Raw genomic sequence first — 11,443 nt, forward strand, 5'->3', positions numbered from 1 at the left:
AGTCAGTAGAGCAGAGAAACTTTTAAAATGCATTGATAAAGTGAAATTACTAGTAGATGGAAACCAGCTACTTCAGCAAACAGCTGGCAGCTTTATGGGGAAAAACTTAATTGACATCAGTTTGTAGCAGTAATCATTGAGCTGTTTTCTGTGTGACGCAGAAGAGAAAATGCTGCTGGCTGTTGGACAGGAACTTTGCAATATATGACGTTCTGAGTGTTTTGGGTTTTCTTGGAAACTTGAATCAATATTTCTTCAAAACTCTTCTTCCTTCCAACTGACAGAAGCAACTGTACTGCTTTTGTTTTTATGAAGGAAAAGTTTCTGCTATTTTATTTTTTCAGGCTAGCGGTAATGAAAATTATGAGCCTTTGATCTGTCTGTATTCTGTCAACAATACATAAAGATGACTTACTGAAAATAAGTTTGGTTTTGAAAATCTATTGCTCTGGTCATGTTTTTGATACAGAATTTTTCACACTTTTGGGTTGAGTTCTCTGGCTATATGCTGACAAAATGGAAATCATTTGAAATCTGATTTCAATCATTTGAAATCTGATTTCATTTGAGACGTGGTGAAATGTTTGCTAATAGAAATAGCTTCCAACTGTCACATGTCTTCAACTCTCAATTTTTTTGGCCAGCAAGGCAGCAGTCTTCAAGTGAAGTATTTTTAAGTTGTCATGATGAGACTATTTTTTAATCTAGTAGTATTTTTAAACTTGGCAGCTTAATACTTATAGCTGTATTGTAAAATATACCCATATACCCAGAGCTGCAACTTTATTACAAATCAGATTTTACTGCTTAAAGAAGTAAGCAACTATTCCTTGATTGTTACTTAAAATATCTTGTAGCATTTTTCAAAACATTGAATTTCTGTTTACTTTTAAATGAAGGTGCTTGGAATTCATTAAGTGTGTGAATTTCTACTGTCAGCTGGAGTGCTTTGGTTAACACTTTGTTGTTACTGTAAATACTACAGAGAGGTAGAGACCAACACTTAGCTCTACCTTAATTAGAGATAAAGTGATGAATTCAAGAGACTGTAACAATGAATTTTTGAGTAAGTAAGGCAAATAATTTATGTGAGGCATATTCAGGCAGTCTTGTGAAGCTAAGCAAATTGCAGAAGTTTTACTTGAGCAGCTGTCCAAGAGACAACCATCAGTGTTCCTGCTTAGTCACTATTGTTTTGTTTTAATACAATAAACTAGGCAAGACTTTTTTCCAGTAATGTTGAACAATTCTTGAATTGACTCTAGAAAAAACAGGTACATTTGTATTTTAAGTTCTTTAAGCATGTAAATGAAGGAGATGGCTCTCATTTTTTAACTGAAGTAGACTAAAATATTTTCATGTATAAATGTTCAATTAATTTTTTTTTTCTCTCCAAAATACTTAGCACTGGTGCCTAATGAAAAAAATGAGAATCTTCCTTGCATACTTGATATTGACATGTTTCATTTATTGGTAAGTATTTCTTAATACATATTAATAATGTTTTGATCCAGTAAGCACTTCATAAAAACTATTGAAAACTTTCTCTTTACTCTGGGTTAGGAGCCTTTCAAAAGGTTCAGGTTTTTAGTATTTTTTCACTACTTAATACACTTTAAAGACTTTAAATTTAATGAAAGTATTCTTAATAAAAGTATTAAATTAAAAGTATTGAATAAAAGTATTGTTTTCTATAAATTAAAAAGGAACAAGATGAGACAGAATGCATACTCATTGTCTGTTAAAAACCCCAAAATACATGAAACACCCACCCCCACAAAACAACAAACCCAAAAAACAAACAGACTCAAAACTCTCCTGATAGATAATTGTTGTTCTGTTAAATAATGTCTGTGTAATTAGCTTAAAAATTAGCCTTATGTAGTATGCTGCCTCCAAGGGGTGTAGCTGTAGCATGGGCAGAGAAAAGGGAAAGATTCAAAAGGAGAAGGAATGTACCAACTTTCTTGTTTTCTTTCACAGGTAAGCTTGGTGCTCTCTTTCCCTGCCATACATTGTCAGGATTTTTCAGGGGTTAGTCTTGGCACTGGAGATCTTCACCTGTTTCATCTTGTCACTATGGCACACATAATACAAATTTTACTTACCTCATCAACAGGTAATGCTACCTTGTCTCAACTTCTATTGAAACCATTCCTCCAGTCTTTACTTAGGAAAAAGCTATGATGCTGCTGGTAAATGTGTGCACTTTACAGTTACAAAATAGAATTGTTGGTGCTGCCTTTGAGCCCACAAAGAGTATTGATAAATTGTACTCTGAGTCCAAGTTCAGTCACGTTGTCTTTATTGCTCTGCTCCAGGAGTTTCTTGGAGCATAGCTAGTCATGAATCCTGGCTTTCCAGCTACTGTAGCAGTACCTGGAAATGTTTATTGCAGCCTTGGCTTAGGCATTGGCTGATGAATGAGTTGCAGTTAGCACAGTAAGGAATCAATGTATCTCCTGGCAAGAGGAGCTGGATAAGGTGTAAGTTTTCCAAAAGCAAAGAACTCCAAGCGAGTATGTCAAGAAACCCAACCAACTGAACAGCTGAACTAGCAGCTCACTTGAGCTGACAATAGCACAAGCTTACCACATCAGGTGTGCAGCAGAAAACTGCTGTCCAGTACCTCATATTCTATCTCAATGGAATACTTCACTTAGTTTGGGCATTTTTATCAGAACTTGAAAAAATACATTCTTCTTGTGTAAACATGTATATAGGAAACAATTTGTTAATTATTTATTTCTTCTTCAGAAGAGAATGGCATGGACCAAGAAAACACTAACAGTGAAGAGGAAGTAGCTGTGCTTACACTGTATAAATTTCTTTGCCAGTGTACAGGAAGGTAAAACCATGATCTTTTGCTAAAATTTTATGTTATTTTTCTCCCTCCCAAACTGAACATTAACTACTGACTGAATTCTATATACTAGTGCTGTCAAAGGTGATACTTTTAACTTGGGAACTCTTACATCTTGTTTCTAATCCAGCACTTCTAGATTTACTTAAGTAACTATTCCTGTAAATTCACCTGTGATCAGGAAGGGACCTGCTCATGAAGATTGTGTTTGGAAACATTTTTATTAGTCAGTTTCTTTTTTATTCTTCATTTTCATTAGTCAGAATCTGGAATTGGCAGTGTCTGAGTACAGTTAGGATGGGAATGGCTTTGAATGGAAAGGAAATAGGTTTTAGCTATTAGGAAGAACTTTATTTAGGTATTAGGAAGAAGTTGTTTCCTGTGAGGGTGGTGAAGCACTGGCACAGGTTGCCCAGAGAAGTTGTTTATGCCCTATCCCTGGCAGTGTTCAAGGCTGGGTAGGATGGGGCTTTGAGCAGCCTGGTCTAGTGGAAAGTGTCCCTGCCCATGGCAGGGGGATTGGAATGAGATGGTCTGTAAAGTCCCTTCCAACCAAAACCATTCTGTGATTTGAAATGTTTATGCAGAATTCTCCTTAAATTACTGTCTCAGTTGGTTACATTTTTATGAATCTCTGGTTTGTTGTTTTTCTTGGAGATTGCTTTGAAATAAGCACTTTGCATAGTGATTGTTTCAGTTGAAGTCAGTAATTTAGTATGCAGTGTGACTGCTGACTTACTAAATATAGCTCTCAAACTGAAATTATTAAATAAAAGCAAACTTTTTTCTTTTATTCTCTTAAGTGCCTTGAAAGAAGTTTCCTCAGGCTGGCACCTGTGGAGGAATTTAAAAGCTGGAATCATGCCTTTCCTGAGATGTTCTGCTTTGTTTTTTCATTACTTAAATGGAGTCCCAGCACCCTCAGAAATGCAAGGTATTGTCTGCTTTGCATTAAATTAGTTTTCAAGACATAAACATTAGTGGTCAAAATAAATTACATTTAAACTCTCTTGTCTAAAGAAGCTGATTGAATTGATGCGGGTTTGTTACCAGTGCGGCATCATGTCAGCATAATGAAAAAGGCAAAAAAAAAATGGGTTGTTTTAAAAATGTATTTTTAATATAAAGGTAAATGCTATTCTAGATTACCTAAAACAGAGATTGATTCCCTTCTTAATAATGAAATTTTAATGAAATTTTGATTGTTTCAAAGCTCCTATGGATTGTTGTTTTCAAATGAGACCTACTTATGCTTGCATAATCAGCATCTGCTAATAATTAATATTAAGGCCAGGTAGGATGGGACTTTGAGCAGCCTGGTCTAGTGGAAGGTGTCCCTGCCCATGGCAGGGGGGTTGGAATGAGATTGTCTTTAGGGTGCCCTCCAATCCAAACCATGCATTATTATATCCATTATATACTATTATATCTCTGTAAATTCACTGTTACACCTCAGGTAATTGATGTTGGTAACATTCTTTACTGTCCTCCACATATGGCATATGTAGGGATAGAATGTGAACCTGAAAGTGATCATGAGAACCATTTTAAAAATGAAGTTATGACAATTGCACCTTTTTTGTTTTTCAGTAAATGGAGCAAACCAGTTTGAACACTTATGTAGCTATCTTTCCTTGCCAAACAACCTCACTTGCCTTTTTCAAGAAAACAGTGAGGTTCTGAACACGTTAATAGAAAGGTAAGTTGTGGTTTTGTGCTTAGTTTTAATATAATAAGGAATCTTGCACAATATAGTAGTGTAAGTATTCTCCCAGGAATACCTATGGAAGTGAATCACAGATTTTGAGCAGTGTTTATGAATGAAGTGTTTTGAGAGAAACCATTTTGGTTGTGTTGGTTTTTTAATAGATGTACTTTGGATTTTTTGCTCATTTCTATTTTTATCATCTATTGAAGTTAAAAGCCAATATTTTTCCTTGTAGTTGGTGCAATAACAATGAAGTAAAAAGATACCTGGAAGGCAAGAGACATGCTATCAGGTAAACATAAAAACTTTAATGTTGCAGCATTCTCAAAAAACTTTTTCTAATGGGTATTTATAATAACATCATATCTGTTCTGCTTTGTTGAATAATAAAGATATTAGGGAAGGAGTGATTTTTTTAATATTGTAAGAAAAGGAAATATTGCCTAAATGAGTAGATTTTAAAGGTGAAGTTTAACATTAGGGTTTTATTTTAGACTGATGTGCCATCATAAAATTTCATCCCATGTTTCCTATTACTTTGTACCTTCTGATGCAAAAAAATGATGTTGCTAAAAGATGTGTATAACCTTTCTTTAAATATACCAGGCATTGAAGAGCTTTTTAAATTATCTTTTTAAAGAATCCAGTTCCTTCAGTAAAGCTAACACTGAGTCAATTGCTGAAAAGAATATCAGCTTTTCATACATTTGTTCTTGCTGCACAATTACTTTGAATTCAGAATGCATTTAATAGTTAGTGGGTGTAGAAAAGCATTTAGGGTGTTGTTCTTTCTGAAGGCTGGGTAAAAATAGTGGTTAACAATTATCCTAATAATTAGAAATGAATGTGAAGTTCACAGTGCTGTCATTAAAAACATATCCCTGCTTTTTAATCTCCTGTGCTAAATACATAAAGGCAATCTTTTAGCATTATGCATACAATAAGGCTGTGATAAAAATAAAAATGAAACACTCAATCTGAGAAATACCAGACCATTTAACAGAATTTCTTACACAGTAAGAGTATTTTAGTTGTGTAATTGATTTCCTGCCACATGTGATTGTTGGGATCTTTTCTATGTGTTCCTTTTGCTGATTCTTACCTGCTCTTCCCAATCTTATGTCTAACTTGACAATGATGATTTCTTTTTCCTCTCAGCATGTTCTTGTACATTGCTTCTGTTACAAAATTCTGTTTGCATTTCACACTCTAATTTGTATTATTTCTAGAATTGAAGATTATTAGAATTTTGTGTATAGTATCTGTTACTTTTAAATGCATTTCATATATTTAAGTATTTGGTATTAAATGGGTCATTTACATGGCATGCATATTTCATTCTCTTCAGGATACAGCTTGAAAGTCAGGCTATTTTTCATTCAATATCAGTAACAAAAAGAAAATACAAACGAACTTATACAGGAGAGAAAAAATATTTCTTTAAATCCATAGTGACCTCATAATTAGGTTTGCTAAAAGTATACAAATGACATGTATTTTCCACCTCTGCATTTTCTCAGATTCATAAAAAATAAGACTAAGAAAAGGGGAGGAGGTTTATTTGAGAGATGTTGTGTGTTCGTCTTTTTATGTTCTACCATTTTACTGGAAGAATGGCAGAAAAGAGGGAAACTTTAAAAAATTAATTACTCACAGATGCTGTTTAGATGAGTCAGGAAAACATGAATGAGTTTGAAGCTGCTTGTGTATTATTCATTGAACTATGAGTGCTGATTTGATTGCTTTATTCTAGCTATGCAAGAGAATCCAACAAATTAATAGACCTTCCGGACGACTACAGCTGCCTCATTAACCAAGCATCCAATTTCTCGTAAGTCGTGTGCAATTACAGAGCACCCCAAAGTCTGCTGCTCCTTTCATCAGCTGGGAAACTTTTAACCTGAAAGTTGTCAATGGAATCATAAAGGGCACATGGCATTTATCAGCCAAACTGCCCTGTATTTCAGTGAAACAGGGAAATGGAAATTTTAGCTGTTAACTGTATAAATGTTCAATAGTAGTTCTGAATCTGTTTACTGTCTAGAGTTTACAAATACAGTGAGTTTCTTTCTCTTTCTTTTTTCCTAATGAAAGGTGTCCGAAATCAGGTGGTGACAAAAGCAGAGCCCCAACATTGTGCCTTGTGTGTGGGACCATGCTGTGTTCTCAGAGTTACTGCTGTCAGACTGAACTTGAAGGGGAAGATGTTGGAGCCTGTACTGCACATACGTACACCTGTGGTTCTGGAGTGGGCATATTCCTTAGGTGAGGAGCTGAACACCTCTCCTCTCATTGCTGGGTTAGATGGTGTGCATAGTCACTAAATTAAGAGTTCTATATATGTGATTGCAGGCAGTGTTTTGTTAACAACAGGATTGCCTAAAAACTGAAGTGTATTCATCTTCCTGTGCTTTGGTGTAAGGTTCAGAGGTTGCTTCTTTCAAGATAAAATTTCAAAGAAAGTTCAGATTTCATTTTCAAGGGAATTTGTTTTGCCTGTGCATTTATTTCTACTTAAGTATTACAAAATTATGAAGGTAAATACTTTGTTTTGTTGCTGCTGTTGCTGGTGAAAACATGAAAATTCATTTTAGTTGTCTTCCTGCATACAGGGAAGGGTTAGATAATGTCTGTTTTCACTTTGGCAAAGATGACTGAGAAGCAAAATTGTTTCATTTTCGTGTGGTTCTCTTGAGTATTTTACACAGCCTGCAAATATTAAGACATGAAACAACATTGTTTTAACTGCTACTGAAGAGTTACAACAGGTAGAGAATGAGAGATGTAGTTTTAAAAAAAGTGCATTTAAAAATCTGTATGTGCAGATTGTACAGAATGAAAGTAGGTGAGAACTGGAAAAGCAGTGTCTATGAAAGTATGAGACACTATTCACCTAAAAATCAATACCTAAAAACCTTCTCTCTGTTTCTCTCCAGAGTACGAGAATGTCAGGTGCTATTTTTAGCTGGGAAAACAAAGGGCTGTTTTTATCCTCCTCCTTATCTTGATGACTATGGAGAGACAGACCAGGGACTCAGGTAAATATTTTAAAAACTGCATCTTTTAAATACAGGAATTATAGAACTATTTATAATTAGGAAAAATAACATTTTATGTTATCTTTTTATTTTAATTATATAGGTAACATTATTTTTTGACATTGCTGCTGCATCTAGTATCTTCAGATGTTTTAATGTTAATATGTGGGTTTAGGTCAAAAATATTTAATGGATGATCTTCCCCAAATTAAAAACAGTTGTCCTGAAAACTGCTTAAAGTTAAATCTTTCTAGCATCTATGAAGTTGACTAGAAACTGAGGCTGAAAATTTCATTTGTATCTAGTGCATTTGTTTTTATAACCAGTGTTAATTTAATACCAAGTGGAAATACTATGGTATTTTTTTATTCAATGTGGTAGTTCTTTGTCTTAACTCCTGTCTCTGCTTCCTGTATGAGGATAATTTAGGGACTTGATATTGTTAATGCTTGCAATTTCTGAAACTGGCCAAAATCAGAGAATATGAACTGGTTCAACCCAGAGAAGTTGCTAAAACCCTGCATTTGGAGTTCTGTGAGCTGGATTTGAGGTTCCCAGAGGCTGGAGGGAACTGTTGAGCTGTAAGGAAGGGGCACCAGACATGGCAGCACTGCAGGTTACTCATCCAAATGCCTATTGATTTGCTGTGATAACAGAATAATGTTAAAGGGTTATCTAAATGTTGTAGTATTTTATGGGGTTATTTAATACTTAGTATGTCACACAAGAGTGTTTGTGCTTAGTTGCAGTGTTTTATCATTCCTGATAAGTGTTATCTCCTTTTCAGACGTGGGAATCCCTTACATCTGTGCAAAGAACGATTTAAAAAGATTCAAAAACTCTGGCAGCAGCACAGTATTACAGAGGAAATTGGACATGCACAAGAAGCAAATCAAACTCTAGTTGGCATTGATTGGCAGCATTTATAATGATTATCTGCTGAAGACTGGAACTTTATTAAAGATTTTTGTAATTCAGTAAGCTTTTCAAAGGAGGGATGAGGAAAAAAGTCTGAGGAAAAAACCCCCAACAAACTCAGTCCTGTTATTTAATCCTTGTTTTACAATGTATTTCATAAAGATACCAATTAACATTAATCAAGTAAACTTCTTTCTATGTAAGCAAATTTTATTAGTCCTATAATTTGCACTGTGCTTCCTTCACAGAAATGTCTTGGGTTATGAACCTGGGCAAATGAACTTAAGTTTCTGATAAAAAAAAGAACGACTCTTTTTGGAAGTCTGACTATGATTTTTCACATGAACTGAAGAGAAAAAGACTGCTGAAACAGAAACTAGATAGAGCACAATTCTGGATTGTGTTTTGCCCCTTGCTAGTAATCTGAGCCGGTTTATTTATTATTCTGCATTTTAATACTTATGCTGTGTGTACATGCAATGGAATGAAGTAAGGAAGCAAATAATGTAGCAAATGGATGTTTCTGTCTGCATCAGTGGATAATTCACTCTTTCTCATGGTGTATCTAAAAAGGATTTTGTCATTTGTACTCTTGCAGCTTTCTTGCTTCCAGTTGTTTTCTAACTAAAAAAACCTAACACTAGCTTTACAAGTAAAATAATTTAATTTAAAGCTTTTTCCAGAGAATTGCACTCCTTAGAATTATGTAGTTTTTAATTTGAATTTAGCTGGGAAACCCTTTCACTTTCAATTACGTGATTGGTTATTGGTATTCAAGGATTGACATTGTGCTTTAGAAGTTATTTTAAGATAACAGTAATATGTAAAAGTCACGAAAGCTAATTTTATGTTAATTTTCAGAAGCACAGAAGATAATTTTCTTCATTTTTGTTAACAGTCAACTTTCAAGGTGCAAATCCCTACTTCTCTTTGTTGCAGATAACCTGAGTGGTTTCCTCTGGCTTTGCAGGGCCACAGTCACACTGCCCACATTTTTGATTTTTTTTTCCTGTTTTCCCATCAAGTATATTTACTTTTTGGCTTGATTTAAAGCTCTGTAAAGATGTTTGCATATAGTATATTTTATAAATATATTCTATAACTGCGCAGATTTGCACTTGATATGAGGGTGCCTGAAGGCAGTGAGTTTTCTAGTTGTATGTAATTAGACCTCCAAGGTGTCTCTAAAAATCACATTATGCTTACTGATTTAAAATAAAATCCATTACCTTTCCCTCTCCTATCTTCTGACAAATTAGTAAAATCTTAATTTACATAATTCTGTTTCCTTAATAGTCTGTGGTTCTTTTAGTTAAGTCTTAATTTCTGACTGCGTCTCGGCCCGGATAAACAATGCCCTTCACTGTCTGCCAGGTCTTCAGTTACACTTGGTCTGACTGAATTGTTCCTATTTTTACAGATTTAATGCTTCAGATAAATTTTGTATATTCATGGTGTACAGGACAGTTTTTCAAACATTCAGTAATAGTATTGAGTGAAGATGTGAAGTATCAAATAAAGAAACTTGGCCAATGTGGATTTCCTTTTCTTACCATCAATACAGACTGCTTTTGTTTCTGTTACCTGTCACAGATTGGGTCATTAAAATATTGCTGTCACTTTTTAGGAAGAAACATGGAGAAGTTGCAGGGGAAAATGACATTTAAGGCTTTATCTTTGTCCTTCCCTTCTTAAGATGGTTGACATACCAACAATTTTCTGTGCATGGTACTTAGAAATCCCACTTTTTTGGTGATGTTACTATTCTTTGCTTTTTAAGCTATGTGCCACAGTTTCAAATAATGTGTAACTGCATTGAAAAACTCTTTTCCTGTAATCATAATATTAAAAAGATAATGGTTCTGGCAGATTTCTCTGTGCAAACCAAAATACTGACAGCAAGAAGGATTTTTTGTTTTTCCTCTGGGATCAGAGTTGGATACTGCAACCACAAACACTTGCAAAGTACACAATTTATAATTTTTTTTGCAGTTTGGTCATTCTTTACTCAAGACTTCTGTTTTCTGATTTGTTTTGCATGTGTTTATATTAATGTAGAAATATTTATATATAACATTGTTTCAGTATCAGGGAAATAATATCTGTAATAAATTGACTATAACATTAATATTTATGGATTATGTGTACAATCTAGAATATATTATGTGTGTTGGGGAAGGAAAAAAAAACAACAAAAAGTCCCAGATACAAAACTGTCATAACAAAATACAAAACAAAGCTGAAGGCATAAGGTATGAGCTTTTCATGTCAATGTTCAATAAGTACTTTCTAAATGTTGTTTCTAGAATTTTGCTGAGCTTGTTCCTTCAAGTGTGCCCCTTGTTAATCACAAGCTGACAGAAATACCTGGATGTGCAACATCTGCAATTCCCTGGCTATAAGTGTAAGATGATTATATTATTAGTGTCACTTGCTTCAGTCAGCTAAACCTTTCTTGACCTCTACCAAAAAGTCTAATCATCTTTTTAAGGGATTGTAAGTTACATTTTATAAAGGGCACGCATCAGTAATGTTATTTACTCTGTTCATACTAGAAGGTAACATTTTTACTCCCCCCAGTCTGCCACAAGAGGCTCATTTTTACTCTGCTCAAAGTCTATAACCAAGATAACAAACCCCTGATGCCTTCTGACTGGTGCCAAGAGCCAGTGCTGCCACAGCTCTCCAACCACTTCATGTACAGGGAATTTGGCTGAGGTGAAGTGCTCATGGATTCTCAAGACTATTTCCATTTTCAGCTCTCCTCTGGTTCTCTGCAGCTTCCTCCCATGTCCCTCAAATCAGTCTTCAGTGCTGATCACTAAGCAAGTAAATTTCATGCCTTCCCACTTTATTAGCACTGGGAGCAACCAGGCCCTGAAGGGCTCAGTGTGTTCCTGCACTGTACAGTTCACT

The 11,443-nt window shown here is 34.7% G+C and overlaps 1 protein-coding gene across 2 annotated transcripts in view; it reads left to right on the plus strand.

Annotated features, from left to right (window-relative positions):
- UBR2 (ubiquitin protein ligase E3 component n-recognin 2) overlaps nt 1-10,655 on the plus strand; it is a 56,055-nt gene extending 45,400 nt beyond the window's left edge. For both annotated transcript variants that reach the window (XM_054279433.1, XM_054279432.1), the window contains exons 38-47: nt 1,406-1,473; nt 1,984-2,119; nt 2,758-2,848; nt 3,667-3,797; nt 4,454-4,562; nt 4,807-4,863; nt 6,325-6,402; nt 6,666-6,836; nt 7,508-7,609; nt 8,397-10,655. In XM_054279433.1, the coding sequence (XP_054135408.1) occupies nt 1,406-1,473; nt 1,984-2,119; nt 2,758-2,848; nt 3,667-3,797; nt 4,454-4,562; nt 4,807-4,863; nt 6,325-6,402; nt 6,666-6,836; nt 7,508-7,609; nt 8,397-8,538 (1,085 nt within the window). In that variant the 3' untranslated portion in view covers nt 8,539-10,655. The remainder of the gene's footprint in view (nt 1-1,405; nt 1,474-1,983; nt 2,120-2,757; nt 2,849-3,666; nt 3,798-4,453; nt 4,563-4,806; nt 4,864-6,324; nt 6,403-6,665; nt 6,837-7,507; nt 7,610-8,396) is intronic.
- The last annotated feature ends 788 nt before the right edge of the window (nt 10,656-11,443 follow it).

This window comes from Melozone crissalis, unplaced genomic scaffold (assembly GCF_028551555.1).
Source record: "Melozone crissalis strain CALT ecotype California unplaced genomic scaffold, PUWL_Pcris_2 ptg000027l_1, whole genome shotgun sequence".
In the NCBI taxonomy this organism is placed as follows: Eukaryota; Metazoa; Chordata; class Aves; order Passeriformes; family Passerellidae; genus Melozone; species Melozone crissalis.